The sequence below is a fragment of the Vipera berus genome (genome assembly GCF_964194415.1).
Source record: "Vipera berus genome assembly, chromosome: 2".
NCBI lineage: Eukaryota > Metazoa > Chordata > Lepidosauria > Squamata > Viperidae > Vipera > Vipera berus.
Genome location: NC_138203.1, coordinates 95,850,386 through 95,870,409, shown reverse-complemented (window position 1 = coordinate 95,870,409; position 20,024 = coordinate 95,850,386). Strand labels below are relative to the sequence as shown.

The 20,024-nt window shown below is 39.4% G+C and overlaps 2 protein-coding genes across 4 annotated transcripts in view; one reads left to right on the top strand and one right to left on the bottom strand.

Moving 5' to 3' along the window:
* Positions 1-229: 229 nt before the first annotated feature.
* On the bottom strand, positions 230-17,129 carry RNF170 (ring finger protein 170). Of its 2 annotated transcripts, none has more exons than XM_081319386.1 (8): positions 16,985-17,129; positions 10,608-10,699; positions 9,045-9,236; positions 8,121-8,196; positions 7,373-7,481; positions 6,266-6,339; positions 4,602-4,706; positions 230-3,303 (listed from the first exon to the last, which is right to left on the bottom strand). In XM_081319386.1, exons 3-8 carry the CDS (start codon positions 9,179-9,181, stop codon positions 3,034-3,036), a joined length of 771 nt encoding a protein of 256 aa, XP_081175512.1. In that variant the 5' UTR covers positions 9,182-9,236; positions 10,608-10,699; positions 16,985-17,129; the 3' UTR covers positions 230-3,033. The 2 variants fall into 2 exon arrangements, with proteins under 2 accessions (XP_081175512.1, XP_081175513.1); XM_081319387.1 differs by having other exon boundaries at positions 10,608-10,695.
* A 51-nt stretch (positions 17,130-17,180) lies between these two features.
* HOOK3 (hook microtubule tethering protein 3) overlaps positions 17,181-20,024 on the top strand; it is a 64,117-nt gene continuing 61,273 nt past the window's right edge. For both annotated transcript variants that reach the window (XM_081316519.1, XM_081316520.1), the window contains exon 1: positions 17,181-17,443. In XM_081316519.1, coding sequence (XP_081172645.1) covers positions 17,387-17,443 — 57 coding nt within the window. In that variant the 5' untranslated portion in view covers positions 17,181-17,386. The remainder of the gene's footprint in view (positions 17,444-20,024) is intronic.

The window sequence follows — 20,024 nt, the reverse complement described above, 5'->3', positions numbered from 1 at the left end:
ATGTTTTACTGAACAAATATTTACTCAATAATCTGGAGCTAGGCCAACATAGCACACAAAGTTAAAATCAAATAAGTCATATTATATCTTATGTGGTACTGATTGCTGCCCCATCTGGGAGATAGTCCAAAACTCTGTAAGAGGAGAGTTGTCAATAAAATAGAGGGTATTGCAGCTCTTTGTAATCATGTTATAGCTATTTTGTTCAGTATAATGCCTCAATTTCCCCAAAAATGAAACTAAAAACAGAAAACAATAAGTACCTAATTGATTTGATTCTGCACTTATATCACATGAAGGCCTTTAAAATAAGACTAAAGATAACTCTTCTTTGTAAACATATACTCATGATCAAGATTCTATGTTTCATAACTTATGACTCTACCTTTCCTGCCTTCCACACACATGCTTGGTACTTGCTAAATTCACTTCCTTCAAAATTCACATTGTGCTAGAATTTTACCTGAGTTAGCCAAGAAACTGTGTGGAGATGCTACTGAGGACAAGGGAGTGAGTAAAGTATTATGAGGGTTAGTAAAAAAAGTAGTTTCTTTTTCTAAATTATGGTATGTTCCCTTTTCTTCAGTTCAAATATGGATAGAATAAGTTGCTATAAGCTTTAGTTTGCAGCAGATGCATTCAAACATGTTCTCCAGATATAACTTCGAAAATTTAAGACATATGTTTATACAAATAACAATGAAAACGGTTCCACATTTTTAAAGAAAAATTAGACCATGGTCACATTCAGCATTTTGAGAAGATAACAAGAGAGACACATTCATTTTACAAAAATTACTACTCAAATGTACTCAACATGTACATTCCAACATATTCATTTGTTAAAATTGGCACTTGGAACCCCTGCATAGAAATGGAAGCAAAAATCAAAATGTCATTTCAAATCCAGGCTTCATCTCTAGAGTATATGAAGAAAAAATTCGTTGTATCAATTAGGCTTGTTAATAATGGGAGATTTCTTTGGCAACAATTTCATCAAATTAAAAGCCTTGGATTTTTTTAAAGTCAATGTTATTGCATATAATGTTTCCTGTCCTTTAACTATAGCTCTATGACTGGAAATAAGACTTAAACATTGGCTCCTCTCTGACATGCAATTATACTCCCCATTAATCATAATTTAGAATTGTATTGGCATTTAAATGTTTAAAATTAGTCAATATTCAACATTAAAGCAGTATTCAAAATTCAGTTTTAATTGGGAATAAAATAAAAAAAATGTTAGTGGAAAAATAGGAGAAGGAAGAGGTATTACATATATTCACTGCCTTGAGTTGTTCATAAAAACAAAGGTGGGATATAAATAAAAATAATAAAAATCTGGCTAATCATAATTTTAAGATAATATAAGTCTTCATAATGACAACACTGCCATAGAGAATTCAGACCAGAAATGGGTATCTTCTGAACTTGTCCACAATGTCTACTTTTAAAAAATATTATATTTATTAACGTACAACAAAACTTTCAATCTCTGCAGGCATTTGCTAAAAAGCAAGACCTAAATATTTCATGGATGCTTAAGGGGTTAAGCACATTCCACATATAACTCAATATCTATATTTTTGGAGATTAAATGTTATACTATATATAGCACCCTTTACAATCCAAGCACCCAAATGCCTATTCTCATTTTTTTTAATATAGTCAAGACACTGTTCTGCATATGTCTTAAGGAGACAGTGCATGTTCTTTAAAGGTTAGTATATTTCCAGTTGGGATATGAAATGAAATAGTGTAAGCAGGATGGAGAACTTATAGTTATGATATTCCATTAATCAAAACCAGGACTACAAATAGCAAGGAAAGCTGGAAGTTACAGTTCACATCATATGGAAGTTTATAGTTTTTCCAGTGTTGTAGATTTGTTAGTCATTTTCTCTTTCTTCAAGAGAAAATGCATGGCTTAAACAAGGCATTTCATAATGTTTTAGGAACACTTTGAAATGTAACTTGAGAAGACTTGTAGTCTGAAATTTTGTGTGTTTATTGAGAAGGCCTACAATGTTTAATGAGGTTTACTCTATGTTTATATACTTTTCATGTAAACTAAGGTTATATGATATAACCATATACCTCTGCTCCCCATGTTATTTCAAGTATATTTTCTATAAAATTCAGTTTTAGATTTCGGCTAATGGCTCTATCAGCAATTATTTAATATGTCATTTAGTATTTCACCTGATTAAAGAGGCCAGTTACAATTTGAAACTTAAACTTTTGTCTAATACTATACCATAAACTATCTTCATGTTAGGCTAGGCTATCTTCTACTGTTAAAAAAAACATGTTAAATATTGTAATGCAAAACTGTACTACATACAATCATTAGTTATGGAGAAGACAGCATTCTCTCCATAGTGGACAGTGCAATTCCATGGGGGAAAAATTATATTGAAACAACACATAATTGTACATAGTCACAACACTGTACTTACTCTGCTGATGCAATATTATGCTTATTTAATACCTGCAATGCTTGAGCTTATTTAATAACTGCACTGCTTGAGCATTTCCAGCATAGGCAGACATTCTAAACAATTGTGTTTAAAATTAAATCCCCTTTACCTGTTTACCCACAACCTAAAGCTGTTTTTGAAACTTTACATTGAATATGAGATTATACATTGAACAATGTTTTAAGCACATGTCCAGCTAAATCAAATAAAATATTCCAAGACAAATTCCCTTTTGTCACAGCTGGTGGCTTAAATGGCATTTACACATTCATCTGCTGTAAACATATATAAGCATGGGTTACACCTTTTTAATATCGCACACCAAATTTCCAGTTTCCTAATCGCTGTGACATTAATTCCTCACCCTTGCATAATCTATTTTTATAATCTCGTATTATCTTATGCTGGCTCACATTTGAAATAAAGATGTGTTTTTGATTGCACAAGATGATCAAACAAAGGCTATTTAATAACCAAAATTGTGTCTAGATATTTTTCTCAAAAGATTTAATTCACCTTAATGCACCTTAATGTTAATTCCTGACATTTGTCTTCATCTGTTCAGTCTCTGTGTTACAAATTCTCGGTACATGATAGAGATATATATGAGTAGCAGAAACACCACAAAAAAATCATCTAAAAATCCTAATATTCCAAACAAAGCTTCGGGTAGAAAGTCCAACGGTGATGCAAGATATAACAAAGCCCCCAGGAGACAGAGGAATATTCTGATGCGGAACATCCAGAAGAGACCACCGACAGAAAACATTTCTCTGAACGCATGACGCAATAACGTAGGTAAATCCATAATCCTTTCCATAATCTAAACAAGACATACATAATCAAAATTTGTTTGTCTCATGTACAAGGTGTAATTTGCCACAGGAGCATTTAACAGACCAGAGCTGAGGCTTTTTAATGGGCAATCAAATTGGATCACTTTAGGGCAGAGGTGAGGAACTATGGTCCCTTTATGAGTTATGGACTTCAACTGCCAGAATTCCTGAGCCAATTCTGGGAGTTGAAGTCCACAGGTCATAAAATGGACACAGTTTCCCACCCATGCGTTAGAGAGAGCTAAATTTCTTTCCCCAGGACCTTTAACTGAATTATCTATAGTGGTCAATAACAACCCAACCTCAATAAAAAAAAATGCATGGAATCTCTTAATAAAAGACATGCAAGGTTAGACAAGTTAATAAAACCAGCAAAAATAGAAATAACATGGTTGTGCAAAATCTTCTGAGGAGAGTCTTAGTCATAGGATGTCTCCCCAAAGCCATACATCCTTCTTCCCAAAGCTTTGAGCTGATTATTCAAGATTGTCTGTCCATGCATGTACATGCAGAAAATGCTTCTGCTAGGACCACTATACTTCAAGGTAGCATGTTCATATGAATATAGAATATGAAGAGCATATTGTCATTTTATTGGATTAAAATCTAATGATTTTAATGTTTTTTTAAATGTTCTAATGTTTTTATAATGAAAACCGCCCAGAGTTTGCTTCAAAACAAGATGGGAGGCAAATTAATTTAATTAATAAACTAATAAAAATAAATCTGGTATAAACAGTGTCTCTACAAATGATCTGTTCAGCTTCATTAAATCAGAAAGACTGGCCTCGTAATTGTTTAATATCAGAGGGATCTTGCCTGACAGTAGCTTGTCAAATGTTCCCTAACAAATTCATGGACTGCACGAGATTTGGACTAGAGATAATTTTGCTCATAGCTCTCTCTTCTAACTACGTTAGTAGTTTTTGAGCAAACCTGCTTGGTAATGCAGGTTGCACATTGCTAAAAAAACGAAGACCGCTCCTTCAATAATGCTGGTCTATGCAATGTGAACTGGAGAAGGAGATGGGTACTGAAAAACATGGGCACAATTCCCATCCATTCTTTATTTCTTTACCTTAGAAGTCAGCTAGGAAACAATAGCCATGGCTATTGTTAAAAAAAAATTGAAATTATCTTTCCACTTGCTCTTACTACCCCAGCTTCACTTCCCCAAGCTGGGAAGATAGCTTGGACTTTTCCAACTTGCACAGGGAAATGCAACATTTGTCATAATAAATAGAACACTAGGCATATATTTTAATTGCTCTAGCCCCATACATACCGATCTTGGCTGTCCCGAGAATCTCCTATTGTAATCACTAACGTCATGAAGCACCTGTGCGGCATCTTCTTGCCCCTCATCAAAGAGTGGTAAAAATAAAGTTACCTGAATTAAAAAACAGGCATTCAATATCCTCATGCAAAATCCACCTTCCTTTTCTTACACACATATATATATATATATATATATATATATATATATATATATATATATATATATATATATATATATATATATAAAAGTGTTTATGGGTAGTCCTCATCTTATAACCATTCATTTAGCCACTGTCTAAAGTTACAATGGCACTGGAAAAAGCGACTCACAAGCAGTTCACACACTTATAACTACCGCAGCAACCCCATGGCCACGTGTTCAAACTACGGGCACCTGACAACTGGCATGTATTTATGATGATTGTAGCATCCTGGAGTCATGTGATCATTATCTGTGATCTTCCCAGACTGCTTTCAACAAGCAAAATCAATGAGGGAATTCAAATTCACTGAGCAACTGCAGTGATTAGTTTAAGTACCATGACAAAAAAAGTCATAAAATCAGGCACGGTTTACTTAACAACAGCCTTGTTAAGCAATGGAAATCCTGGTTCTATCAGTTGAGGATTACTTGTATACTTAAGAGTAATTTGTCAAGCACAAGGTTTGGGAAGAATGCAGAGGCATTCCTGCCAGGTCTTTTTTACAATCTATAGCATATTATTAGGATCATAGAAATTCAGGTGGCTACTTATTATACTTCAAAACTATTTAACAACTGTGACGTTCAGAAAGGAATGGAAATAGATTAAGAAAGTATAAGAAAATAACGCAGAGTAAAAACATAAAAAGGGAGTGCATTTAATGGACATAATTGCCAAAGGTCTGGAGAAGAGAAATAAGGATTTTTTAGAAACCAAGAGACCACACTACAAAGTAAGCCTGGTGGATATGTCCTTCCTGCAATAGCTAGAGAAAAAGGCCTCAGACCTACACGATATTCCAGTTGCCTTGTTTTGAATTCTGAACTTTCTCAACCATTTTGAAGTCCTCTATATAAATTGGAGTAATCCAAATGGGATTTGAAAACCTACACATCTGTTCTGTGTTGAAGCACTTGCCAAATTAGCGTTCAGTAAAAAATTCAGAAAGTCAGGAAATTAAGCGCTCTAAACTTTTATCTGAATAGTTGCAGGAAGGAAGATTAAAGGAAGATTATTTCTTATCTGCGGGAACATTACAGATATTTGATAGTAATAGGTACCTAACAACTTATGTTCTGGTTGGCTTTAACTCTAATCCATGAAAACGTTTCTCTCAAGTAATCTATGTTGGTGCTATGGAACATTTAGTTATTTTTCTATAAAATGTACCTTACTTTTTTATCTTATGAAATTCATAATATAAAATCCTGCATTAGATTCTACAGAAAATGTTATTATACTCTAGCCAGACTGTATCATTCTTTAAATATATTAAAACCCAATGTTAAAGATGAAAAGGAAAGCAAAAGTCATAGTACACCAAATGTATTTAAAATCACAGTAAAAAAAAAAAAAAAAGCTTAGGAGCTAAACTTCCCAAGTTTCCATATATACTTAGAATAAAGCATACAGCAACATTTGTAAAATTAAGAGCTAGAATTTTACATCAAAATATTCATCTTATTACCGTTTGTCTGCAGATAGGGCAGTGTATCGCACCTAGCCATGATCCGCACCTCCAATATGCAATAATGCAGGAACCTAAACAAAATAACGTATTACTTTCTTAAACTCTAAATACAGGTAGTCCTTGACCTACAACCATTTGTTTAGTGACTGCTTGAAGTTACAACGGTACTGGGGGAAAAATGACTTATGACCATTTTTCACACTTACAACTGTTACAGTGGTCCCGTGATCAAAATTTGGATGCTGAGCAACTAGTGTGTATTTATGACGGTCGCAGAGTCCTGGGCTCCTGTGGACACCTTTTGTGATGTTCCAACTAGTAAAATCAAAGGGGAAGCCAGATTCACCTGACCACCCTGTTACTAACTTAACAACGGTGGCAAAGGAACATCATAAAATGAGGCAAAATTCACTTAACTGTTTTGCTTAGCAACTGAAAATTTGGGCTCAATTATGGTTGTAAGTTGAGGAGAACCTGTACCTGAATGTGAGTCGGTACCTCATTTGAAAACAAACACAGGTTCCCTGATAAATTAGTAAAAAATTATTTGCCAGTTTAAGACACTGAATCTCAGAAGAGAGGAAAGGACTGCTTATGAACATCACTGAAATATGCATTATATGAATTCTTTGCCCAAATACTAGCAGTCCCTATATCAGTTCATGAAACTTGCATGAGTTGCTGCAAATCTAGTCCAAAGAAATAGAACTTAAAGGTATAAATCAGGCATGTCAAACCCGCAACGTCACGTGACGTTGCACGACATATTGTGACTTTCCCCCCACTCCCGGCAATGGGGTGGGCGGGGTTTCATCGTGATGCATCTGGCCTGTAGGCCGGCAGTTTGACATGCCTGGTATAAATGGACAAAAAAATGCTATGTAACAGCCATCCACTTTATACATTTTAAAAGTCATGACTGACTGACTGATATATATAAAACATGTAATAACGGGAGATGATCAGCTGAAATAATTAAAATAGAATTCTCCACTTCTTTAAGGCCAATCCATTTCCAAAAAACAGTATTATTTTGCATATTTCCTCAGCAACTCTTCAAGGAACGTATGAAATTATTCAGATTTTATTTTTATTTTTGCATACCACAGAAAAGATGTCCACAATTTGTTTCAATGGGAAATGTAGCCTGTTGTAAACACACTGGGCAGGACAAATCAGTATAGAAATGTTGTCTGTCACCAACTATATTTTCCTGGGGGGGGGGAAGAAAGAGAGAAATATAATTAATTCAAGCAGAACAAATTATTTTATTTGTGACAAGCTGCAAAATAGTTAAATTGGCATAATTACAAGAAGGAAATCTCAGACTGGTATGCTTTCTTTGATAAGTAATAAAGGAAGGAAGGGATAAGATCATACAAAAGTACACCACAGATACAAGACAGCTCATTCCCAACAAATATTTGGATAAGATGAAATCTCATTTTGAAATTTCTTAGAACTTTTCTGTTTGGGTTGCCCTTTGATGGCCATGATTAAGAGGGAGATAACAGAGTTTATTTATAATTCTTATCTGTTTCAACTCAGAATAGCTGCAGCATACTATTATAATAAAAAATATCCAAGCTTTCAAACTGTGGTTAAAGTTTTAGGTCCCTACAGAGTCCCTAAAGCTTTGCTTCTTTAGTAAACATTTTAAATATATATTCCTGAAAATCCACATCAACATCTAATTTTGAAATGATATAATCAAGTTTATTTTTAGCAAAAAGAACTATGGTATCCAAACCCTATCAAGCTCAAACGTTTCTACATTTGGCGATTACCTGAGGAATGTTCTGAGATATAATTGATATATATTAAAAAGAATTGTACATAAATGTATATCTACCTGTTCCGACTGTATTTGTTGTCTAACTGCCCTCACTAGCTCTTGGTTTTCTGGATGAATATCAGCTTGCCCATCTCTGTTAAGAGAAGAAATACTATTAATAAAACATTCAAAAATGGAATCAGACAGAACAATATAAATTCATCGTGTTTAGAATTCTAAGGGCTTTTAATCTTTGCATGCTGTTATTTTAAGAGCTGCTACATTTATCTGAACTATAGAATGAAATCTCCAAAGATAATATTAATCAAGGTGTAAAATAAATATACTAAAACATTAAAAGTGTGTGCTTAAGATAAAAGTGACAATGCCTTATTTTTCCTTTGCATAACAAATTCCTTGGCTAAGCATGCTTTTCATTGTATTTCATCACTGATCATATAAATATCATTTGGAGGTAAACATGTAGATCCAACTTTAAAAGCTACAACATCCACAATAAAACAAGTAAAGAAATCCCACACATGAGAGGATTCTCATAATTCTATTCAATATTCTGAATTGGTTAATTTAAGAATTAGTCAGCCTAGTAACTATGTGATTCAAATCTGAGTTCTGTTTAAGCTTTACATTATAGTAATACTTTCTCTACTTTCTTTCCAATTTCTTTTAATTATATTGCATATGATTAGAATCTACATGTGGGGCTGGGAGGTTAATCAAAATTCATTTTAATTGGCCTCTATGATAAGTAAGATGAAAAGAAAGCAGTCTAACTTCAATGAACATTACAGATTGTTTGAACCAAATCTCACCAACTTCAAAACACATTGATCAGCAGATCTCTTCTGGATGTTACCCCAGGATGTGCAACCAATTACCTAAACTACTATTCCAAATAATTTAATTTACAAGAAATGAATAAGATTGACATACTTCAACAACAAAACCTTCTAGTGCTATCAACATTTTACTTCCTCTTACCTTAATAGCATGTATGTCAGCGCAACTAGGAATGTGATGCTAAGCACCACCGCCAGCAAAACCTGGTCACTTATTCCTTCTATCATCGAATCGTTATCTAGAACCAGTCTTTGAACTTCAGATTCCTGGCTGGCCATTCCATTCTGATTTCCTGGACTGTCACAGTCCAGTGGGAAGTAGGAATAAGAAGTCCTTGAATGAAAACGATCCCAGAAAGTAGAAAGGGAAAGTGACTGACGCATAATAAGACAAATATATACTGGACATGTACTAAAGGCAGATTCCACTCCCCAGATTTGTATTTTAAAACTAAGAATATTGAGGTATAGCAATAACCTGAGATTTCTTTCAAAGAACATTCTGGGTTTCAGTTTGATGAGGAAGTGCACATAGCATTAATGATGGCACTATTATGACATTATGAAATATAATGTCTTTGGCTTGCTAACAGATGAATGGTTTTATATTTTTCAGGATGTTAAATGGGTTATTGATTTTTTTCTTATAAATTGTGAATTTATTATTGCACTGGTAATATTTTTATTTGTAAAGGTGTTGAGAGTCCAATGACTAAAAGCACCTCCAATAAATAATAATTAAATAATTGAATAACCTAAAACTAGGCAGCGAGAAAACATGCAGTATACTTAAAATAGGGATGAATAGCAGTAAAATATGTTTGTCTCAAAATATATACAAAGTTATGTTTTCATCCAAACAACCCAACAAGACCATGATACGTTGATACATTTAAAGATGAGATTGTATTTAGATTTTGATGGATTATATCTTACACAGATTGAAATCTCAATTTCTAGAAATTAAGAACCAGTGGAATCTTCTTTCTGGTAAACTAAACCAGAGTTAACATGTTCTGGGTTTCCTCTCCGCATTTCAAGTCTCCACAAGTTAAAAAAGACTTTTTAAAAAAGCAACTCTTCCTTGGAAACTGATATAAGCTGTCCTTACCTATTCTTAAGAGTTTTTCAATACAAGAGTTTGATCCTGGAATATGGAAATTAAAATCGATGAACAGAACGGCTCTTCTCTACCACTAAGCAATTTCCTGTCTGCCTATGCTTAGAATTTAACGTGCTGTTAATTACATGAAAAAGCCACCCCTACCTTGACACTGCCAGTCTTTAGCTAAACAGCCAAATGACTCGCATAGTTCAAAAACAGTCACCCAAATGTGGATATTCATTTTGATGCATTTTTTTAAAGAAGTGCAGTAGAATGATGCAATAAAAATATGTAATTAAAAGAACAGGAGAAAAATCAACCAACTAGTCTTGCCCAAACTATTATTGCTCTCTATTTTTGCAATCTTCCACCATGCTTCAATCTGTCTTCCTCTAATCTCCAGAATATGTGCAACTGTAAAATTTTCTGATAGCACTGAGACCTTAAGGTTAAAGAAAAGACAAAACAGCATTTAGATAAAAAGCCAATTCATGCAGAGATTAATAAGTAACTTCTCAGAAAGCCTCTGTGCAAATGCCAAAAAGGGAAATCCTTGCTTTAATACAATGATATTTTTAGATCAAATGCCCACTCTTTTACCTCAGCTGGAAATGAGAAGACTCATCACTGTGTCATCTTCAGAATCAAACGAAATGTTTCAGATGCTGGATTGTGAAACCTCTGAGTTCTGCCTTGGAAAAAAGAGATATTTTGAGGCTATTTCTTAACTTCTTATTTTAGCATAGCATTTGTCCTACATTAATTCATTTCCAGAAACAGAGATATAAAGAAATCTATCTTCACATGGAATGAAACATGAGGGTGTAAAAATATCACCAGAAGAAACTATAAATCACATCTATTCACAAACAAGACAGGAATGAAATACAGGTAGCCCTCGACGTACGACTACAATTGACCCCAAAATTTCTGTTGTTAAGTGAGGCATTTGTTAAGTGAGTTTTGCCCCAGTTTATGACCTTTCTTTCCACAGTTGTTAAGTGAATCCCTGCAGTTGATAAGTCAGTAACCCGACTGTTAAATGAATCTGGCTTCCCCATTGACTTTGCTTGTCAGGAGGTTGCAAAAGATGATCACATGACCTTGGGACTCAGCAATGGCGATCATGGGGATGCTGCAAAGGTTGTAACTGTGAAAAACAGTCATAAGTCACATTTTTCAATGCCACTGTAACTTTGAACAGTCACTAAATGAACTGTTATAAGACGAGGACTACCGGTAGTGAAAAGTACTAAAATGAAGTTTAATTAATTTGGGGAAAAAATAGAATTTTAAGATATGTAGTTGAATTCCTGTTCTAATGATTACAACAATATAGTAGCTATTCAGCCTGCTCCCATTTGAATCTTTAACCTTCATCCAATCTATTTTGAAATAGATTTGCACTAATGTGCAGTTCTTGAATCCCTGAACTGGTGGATGTAAATATGCTGGCATAATATATGCTGGCCTGACAAGCCTTATTTTGCCTCAGCAACAAGACCAGCAAGTTGTGCTCTCATTACGGTTTTATTGACAGAGATGAGTTAGGGAGTGATTGGTGCATTCTTTGATTTTGCTTCTGCTCCCATGAAGTCTCACACACTGGCAGACATGATAACCTTCTATTGCTGTCTCTAATATAGATCAGAAATGGGGGAAGAGATACATTTTGACAAATGATTAGACCAGGGGTAGGCAACCTCGGCTCTTTTATGACTCATGGACTTCAACTCCCAGAATTCCTGAGTCAGCTATGCTGACTCAGGAATTCTGGGAGTTGAAGTCCATGAGTCATAAAAGAGCCGAGGTTGCCTACCCCTGGATTAGACCTTTCCGTGCATCTGAAAATAGGCCTTCTGCACTGAAAAACTTGACTTTGCTTGTCAGAAGGTCGCAAAAGGGGATCGCATGACCCCTAGACACAGCAATGGTTATAAGTATGAACCAGTTGCCAAGCATCTGAATTTTGATCACATGATCATGGGGATGCTGGAAAGGTCGTATCTGTGAAAAACGATCATAAGTCACTTTTTTCAGTGCCGTTGTAAATGGTCAATAAATGAAATGTTGTAAGTTGAGGACTACCTGTACTCTAGTTACAAAAAATAAAAATCTGCCTTTGCTTTATTCTGATACTCTAAGAATGAATGGACAATAGTGAATTTGATTAGACAATATTTCCCACAACCTAAGTCATGTTCATATTGTTGCTAAGAAAATTATTTGGGTATCTCCATGTAATTATCAGTTGAATTCAAATCAAGGTCTTACCAGAAGTAAGGCTGAGAGCTAAATTAAATTAAGTAGAGAACCACAGTGGCATCACCCCCATCTCATCCCCACTAGAAGTCATCATGATCATGCTCTGTTGCTCCCATACCTGGACCTGAAACCTGAATGGAAAGGGTCCAGATAATCTACCTATAACAGCACCCTCTGAAGCTGCAGGGTAACTACCTTAACAACCTTTTTCTAAAAAGTTGGCGATAAAATGAAACACTTGATCCATTGATGGCTTCTTGAGAAAGGAGACTACCATATCTCTCAATGATAAATGCAGCACTGCCTGGACTCAGCTACATATCATTATCTAGGAAGATTAACTAACCAAGAGGTATATGGAGCTAATATACAGGGGCAGAGATAATATTTTATTTATTTATTTATTATTGGGACTTATATGCCGCCCTATCTCCCGAAGGACTCAGGGCGGCTAACAACAATAACATACAATAAATACAGAAGTTAAGATAAAATTAAAATTAAAGGCCCCTGTACAATAAATTAAATTTAAAATAAATTAAAAATTAGAGTTAAAAAATTCAAAACATAATTAAATCCCTGTCAGTCCAGGTCAGCCAGGTGGAAAAGGAGTGTTTTGAGGCCGTGGCGAAAGGACTGGAGATCCGGGGCCATCCAAAGCTCAGGGGGGAGCTGGTTCCACAGGGCTGGCGCTCCCACAGAGAAGGCCCTCCCCCTGGGGGTCGCCAGCCGACATTGTCTACCGACGGTACCCTGAGGAGGCCTTCTCTGTGTGAGCGTACTGGGCGATGGGAATTCGTTCCTGGTAGCAGATGGTCCTGCAAGTATCCCGGGCCTAAGCCATGTAGGGCTTTAAAGGTAAGTACCAGCACCTTAAATCTCACGTGGAGGGCAACCGGTAACCAATGCAGCTCACGCAGGAGGGGTGTAATATGGGAGTATCGGGGTGCTCCCATCACTACCCGTGCAGCCGCACTCTGCACCAGCTGATGCCTCCGGGTGGTCTTCAAGGGCAGCCCCATGTAGAGAGCATTGCAGTAATCTATACGGGAGGTAACGAGTGAGTGGGTGACTGTACGTAGGGCATCTCGGTCCAGAAAGGGGCACAACTGGCGTACTAGGTGAATCTGGGCAAATGCCCCCCTAGCCACGACTCCAATATGATCTTCAAAACTGAGTCGTGAATCCAGGAGGACGCCTAGATTGCGTGCTCTATCAACGGGAGGTAACATCTCTCCTCCTATAACCAAAGATGGAACCTCTTGGACTAAACGAGATGCCGGTACGTAAAGCCACTCAGTCTTGGCCGGGTTGAGCCGGAGCCTGTTCTTTCCCATCCAAATCTGTACCGCTTCCAGGCAATGGGACATCACATCGAGGGCATCACTGGGTTGGTTCGGGGTGGAGATGAAAAGCTGGGTATCATCAGCATATTGATGATACCTCACCCCAAAGCCACGGATGATCTCTCCCAGCGGCTTCATATAGATGTTGAACAGGAGAGGCGAGAGTACCGACCCCTGAGGCACCCCACAACTAAGGGGCCTAGGGGTTGACCTCTGCCCCCCTGCCAACACCATCTGCGAACGGCCCGAGAGGGAGAACCACCGCAGAACGGTGCCTCCCACTCCCAACTCCTCAAGACGACGCAGCAAGATACCGTGGTCGATGGTATCAAAAGCTGCTGAGAGATCTAATAGGACCAGGATAGAGGAATAACCCCTATCTCGGGCCCGCCAGAGATCATTCACCAGCACGACCAATGCCGTCTCCGTGCTATACCCGGGCCTGAAACCCGATTGGTACGGATCCAGATACTCAGTTTCCTCCAGAACCAAAGGGAGTTGCCGTGCCACCACGCTCTCAACGACCTTCGCAAGAAAGCAAAGGTTGGAGACAGGATGAAAGTTATTTAAAATAGCTGGATCCAATGCAGGTTTCTTAAGGAGGGGCCTTACCACCGCCTCTCTCAAGGCGGCAGGGAAGTACCCTTCACTCAGTGAGGCATTGATAACTGCTAGGAGCCAGCCTCGTGTAACCTCCCGAGACACATAGACCAGCCAGGAGGGACACGGGTCCAACAAACACGTGGCGGCACTTAATTTCCCCATGATCCTGTCCACTTCATCTGGAGTCACAGGATCAAACTCTTCCCAAATGTTCTCGGCCAAACTCATCGTTTTCCTCTCGACAGATACTGCCCAGTCAGAGTCCAGACCAGCCCGAATCTGAGCAATTTTGTCCGCCAGATATTTACTAAATTCCTCGGCCCGTCCTCGTAAGGGGTCCTCTCCCGTCCCTTGATTTAAAAGGGAGCGGGCCACCCTAAACAGGGCGGCCGGGCGGTTATCTGCGGACGCAATGAGGGTGGTGAAGTAAGCACGCTTTGCCACCTCCATTGCCACAAGATAAGATCTAGAAAAGGATCTTAACTGTGTTCAGTCAGACTCGGACCGACTGGATCTCCAAATGCTCTCTAGGTCCCTTCTCCGGCGTTTCATCTCCCGCAGGTCCTTGGAGAACCAAGGAGCGAGCCGGGACCTGCGCCGGGTCAGAGGCCGCAAAGGCACAACGTGGTCGAGAGCCTCCGAAGCAGCCTGTTGCCAGGCATTAACTAATAATAGCACTGAGAACCCTGTCCACTTCCTCAGAACTAAACAAAATCACACTTCTTCCAGACACCAGAGCCAGAGTGTCCTTCTATCAATTTTGCAGGATCAGCTGGTGCATATCTGGCTCTATTCTTCCAAGGAGGCACCAAGTCATTTTGAACAGAGTCACCAGCCAACAATCTGAAGACGCTGTATGAGTAGAAAAATAACTATGTATTGTTACCATTTATAAGGCGGCCCTTATGGGTAATATTCTAAAATAATAATAAAAAGATTATTTTCCTTTAAAGAAATTTAAAACTTCTCTAGAATAGTTAAAGTACAATATTCAATACTTATTTTAATCTTTGGTGTTGGTGCTTGACAGTTAAAAGTTTACTGCCATTCACCTGAGTAAACTATAATAAGCCAGTTTGAAAGGAAAACTGCCATGGAAATGGTGAGGACTATTGCAGCAATGCCAAAATTCCAAAGAATTCTGTGATGTCTTAAGGGAAATTAATTATGAGATAAGTTTTTTTGTGTGGAGTTTACTTTGATACATTAAACTATCGAAAAAATGTAGTTGCAATTTTTGTAGTTGAGGATTAAACCTATCAATATCTCAAACCTAAGAACACCAATGAATCCAGAGTCATCCTACCATTCCAGATCTATTCACAGGTACTATTTATTCTGGCTAACTGAAGAGCTTCCATTATTGTGTTTACAAAATTTTCTCACACATCACTTTGACTTCAAAAAGAGAACACAAAGAAATAACACTTGGCTATCTTGATGTTGTGAATCTGCTAACACAATAAACCCCATCCTCACTTCTGTAGAAAAGAATGCAAAAAAAATCCAGCTAGTTTTCTTTCTTCATCAATTTTTTTTCATTGCAATTTCTTTTACTATGATGGCTTTTGCCTAGGTGAAGCAGCTACAATCTACATAGTTAAATGCTTTAAAAATTAGCAGTGTGTTTCTCAATCTTAGCAATTTTTAAGATGTGTGGACTTCAACTCCCAAAATTCCTCAGCCAGCATGCTGGCTAAAGAATTCTGCCAGTTGAAGGCAAAACACTGGATTAGCATAAGAAAAATGTAGAAAAATCATATATATTTATGTATGGCAGTGAAAGTCAACCTCCTGAGGTAGAGCAGGGCACACAACTTAATTACACAAACTTGCACGTGGAAGTCCCCAGGCTCAAACTCCGGCATTTCCAGACATACTTTGAAGTAGCCAAGGAGTTACATTAAAGAATTTTTTTTTTAATTCCATTTATATCCCGCCCTTCTCCGAAGACTCAGGGCGGCTTACAAGCTTAGCAGTAGCCTTCATTCTATGTATATGCCTGCTTATTAGGGCTTTCACACACACCCCAAGCAGCATTATTACAAAGTCAGCTTAATTGCCCCCAACAATCTGGGTCCTCATTGAATGAATATACCAGGACTGCGTTCACCCGATGTACTTATTTCTGATTAAGTGAATCACTGCGTACGGAGTTAACCCACTTTTCTGGTTTCGTCTGTATTACTGTAACCGTGCAAGCCTGGTTTTGTACCAAACCTAAGGAAAATACACAGCTCATATTCCTCTTTCAATTCGGAGTTCTCCCCAAACCTTAACCAAAGGAGCATTTCCCATCCTCAGCTATTGTTGCAACCCTCCAGACAGTTTAGATTCTACTATTAGACTTTAGCAATAGCCTTCCACCCTGCACGCGGGGCCGATATCACGATCGCTCTTCTTCCTGGGCTTAAAGTTACTTCGGATAACTATTTTAAAAAAAAAGTGGGAGGGGGAGGGCGGAAAGGGAACCCCTAGGTAGCCCCCTCCCCCGCCGACACCGCGCGGGCTTCCCTTAAGACCCATCTTCGCAACTTGGTCATTTCTGCAAACGGGCGGGACTTCGCAGGCAGTTCTGCAAGGAGGAGAACGGAGAGGAAACCTGCCTTGCCCAAAGCGGGCAGGGAATTTTCATACGTTGCAAAAAAACACCGCGGCTCCAGCGGCGGAGACGCAACGAGGGCAGCTACCCGTGGGTCAGCCCGCGGTACAGGCGCCTGTTCCCGCCCGCCCCCTACCCCGCCCGGCCCGCCGCCTGAGTACCTCAGTCCCCGACGGGCCCCCGCCAAGGCCTCTCAGCCCCCAACAGAGACAGCGACGCGCTCCAGCCAACCCGGCTTCGCTCCGCCCCCTTCGCCCTCAGCGTGACTGGGCCAAGCCAGCGCTTTTTTTTTTCCCCTTTTTCTTTTTTTCCCCTCTCCTTTCCCCGACGCGCGCATGCGCGGTGCGTGCCGGGGCCGACGGAGCGGGCGGATCCCGAAGGGAGCTCGGTGACGTGTCTGCGTTACAGCTGCCCTGCCCGGCCCGGCGCGGCTGTGTGCCGGTCTGGGTTGGGGAGAGAAGAAAGAAGCGCGACGGCGAGAAGGCGGAGGTGTCACCGGAAGGCGCTTGTTAAACCTCGGCTGCCCACCGCTGGAAGGGGGGGAAGCCCGCCCGCCCTGAGCCATGTTCAACGTCGAGAGTCTGGAGCGGGCCGAGCTCGGGGAGAGCTTGCTCACTTGGGTGAGTGACGAAAGGCCCCGGCTGAGCAATGCCGCCGTTGTCGCCAGCAGCTCCACCGGCCCGGCCTTGCGTGCCTTTTCTTTTTTTTCCCCCCTCCCGCTTCGTTTCCTGTCACCGCCGCGAGCCGGTTTCGAAGTAGCCGGGCGTAGTTGTTGTCTTTCCGAAGTTGTGCTTTAAATTTTTTTTTGCCCGAAATGCAGGATGTGTATGTGTGTGTGTGTGTGTGTTTGCGTGTTTGCGTGTGAACGTCAGAAACGGAATGTTAACGTTGGCCCGAGAATCCGGGGCGGGGGGGTGCGGGCTGCAGAGGGTTCTCATTGAAGGTCTCTTGCCAGGGACCGGTTGTGTTGTTGCATTGTAGGCGAGAGACTCCACGTAGCTTTCTTTTTGTTCTTGGCGGCGGAGGCGGGAGGGCTGCTTTCCCGAGCTGAGCTAAAATAGCTGTCCTTTCATCCCTTCGTTTCCCTCCCCACCCCACCCCCTCTGCCTTCCTTGAAATGCAGTTCGTGTCTTTAAACGCTGCAGGGACTTTCTTCCTCCGTTGTTTGTAAAAGTTGATTTTTTTTGGGGGGGGGGCTTAGTTCATCGCTGGACAGTCCTGGAAAGAAAGGACAGAGATAGCAATAGCACTTATATACCGCTTCACAGGCGATCAAACCGTCAGTCCTAGAGGAGATCAACCCTGACTGCTCTTTAGAAGGCCAGATCCTGAAGCTAAAACTCAAATACTTTGGCCACCTAATGAGAAGGAAGGACTCACTGGAGAAGAGCCTAATGCTGGGAAAGATCGAGGGCAATAGAAGAAGGGGACGACAGAGAATGAGGTGGCTGGATGGAGTCACTGAAGCAGTAGGCGTGAGCTTAGATGGACTCCAGAAGATGGTAGAGGACAGGAAGGCCTGGAGGAACATTGTCCATAGGGTTTCGCAGCTAACAACAACAACCGCTTCACAGGGCTTTTTACAGCCCTCTCTAAGCGGTTTACAGAGTCAGCATATTGCCCTCCCCCCCCCTCCCCGAACAATCTGGCTCCTCGTTTTACTGACCTCGGAAAGATGGCAGGCTGAGTCAACCCCTGAGATGCTTGTTATTTAAGACTGTTGCTCTTTGGGCACAAGGGATCAATATTTTTATGCCTCCCGAGATTACGTAGAATCTTTGAAATAGTGGTGAATATCTGTATTCGAATATTATTTAGAATCTGTCCAGCCAAAGAATATTAAAATGTTATCTGGTTTGGTGTATCCATTTATGCAGGGACTAATGTAATTTTTTAGGAATTTGTTTTTAACTTTTGTATCTTTGTTTTTTAATCACCCTGTAAACCGCCCTGAGTCCTTCGGGAAAGGGCGGTATATAAATGTAATAATAAATAAATAAATAAATACTTAATTTGCTGTCTCCCTCAAGCTGGAGCTAGTGGTCTGTTACCACATCCTGTTGCCATTGCATTCTGAATTGGTCTCCTGCATTCCTTTCATGTATAGGTATTGCGTAGGTATTTCTAGTGGGAAAGAGGAGCTATTTCTACAGGACTGCTTGTTTGTTGATGTACAAAGATGCAGCTTTATATTGAAGATGTATTGGGTGTTTCTCTGTATGTTGTAAGGTACCATGGAAAGAGAAGATGAGTCCCAACATGCATAATATTTCAGTGTTGTATCCAAACCAGTCTGTGCGCGTTCAGCTAGGTGTGTGGGCATTCAAAATGTTTACATTCTTGCCACACATGAATCCATATTAAAAACGCAGTTATTTGTGATTGTCCTAATCCTCCCAAAAATAAGCGTTAGGGCTCTTTCACAAAGAAAATATTCCATCACTTCAGCTTAGCACACTAAATAATACAGTAAATATAGATAAATATAACCTAAACAAACAAAGGATTTTTGGAATCCACCACAATTCTTAAAAGTGGGGAGGGGTCCCGAGAGAGAAAAAGTTTATAAAACATTGATTAGGGTATATAGTTTAGAATATAATTCACTAAATTATTTTAGAATTTCTCCAATGACTTTTGTTAGTTTTTATTGGAAAATAAATTACCGGTAGTAATAATTTTATTGGTAAATAAAGGAGACTGAAAACTGCTTTCTTGTGTGCTTACTTATGCGACTACTTGTGCTGCCGCCAATTGTAGTCACCAGGAATAATCTTCAAGGGCAGCCTCATGTAGAGTGCATTGCAGTAATCCAATTAAGAGATGATCAAGGCATGAGTCATTGTCTGAAAGGCCTCTTGATTGAGGCAAGGGCGCAAAATGAACCTTTGCAAAGGCCTTCCTGGTCATTGCTGCCAGCAGTTCTAAGCCATAGCTGCGAAGCCAGAAGGACCCCCAGGTTGCACACCATTCTTAATATCCACAACCCAGGGGATCCAAACAGCCACAGCCAATCAGTTTTGTAGGATTCGGCCAAAGTCTGTTCAGTCCTGTCTAGACCTGAGCAGCTTCCAAGCTCTGGTCAATATATTGACAGCTTCAGCTGCGCTGCTCAGGATGAAGATGTAATGTTGGGTTTCATCAGCATAGGAATAATCACTTTGAACTAGCAGATGAAGTCACCCAGTGATTTCATGTAGA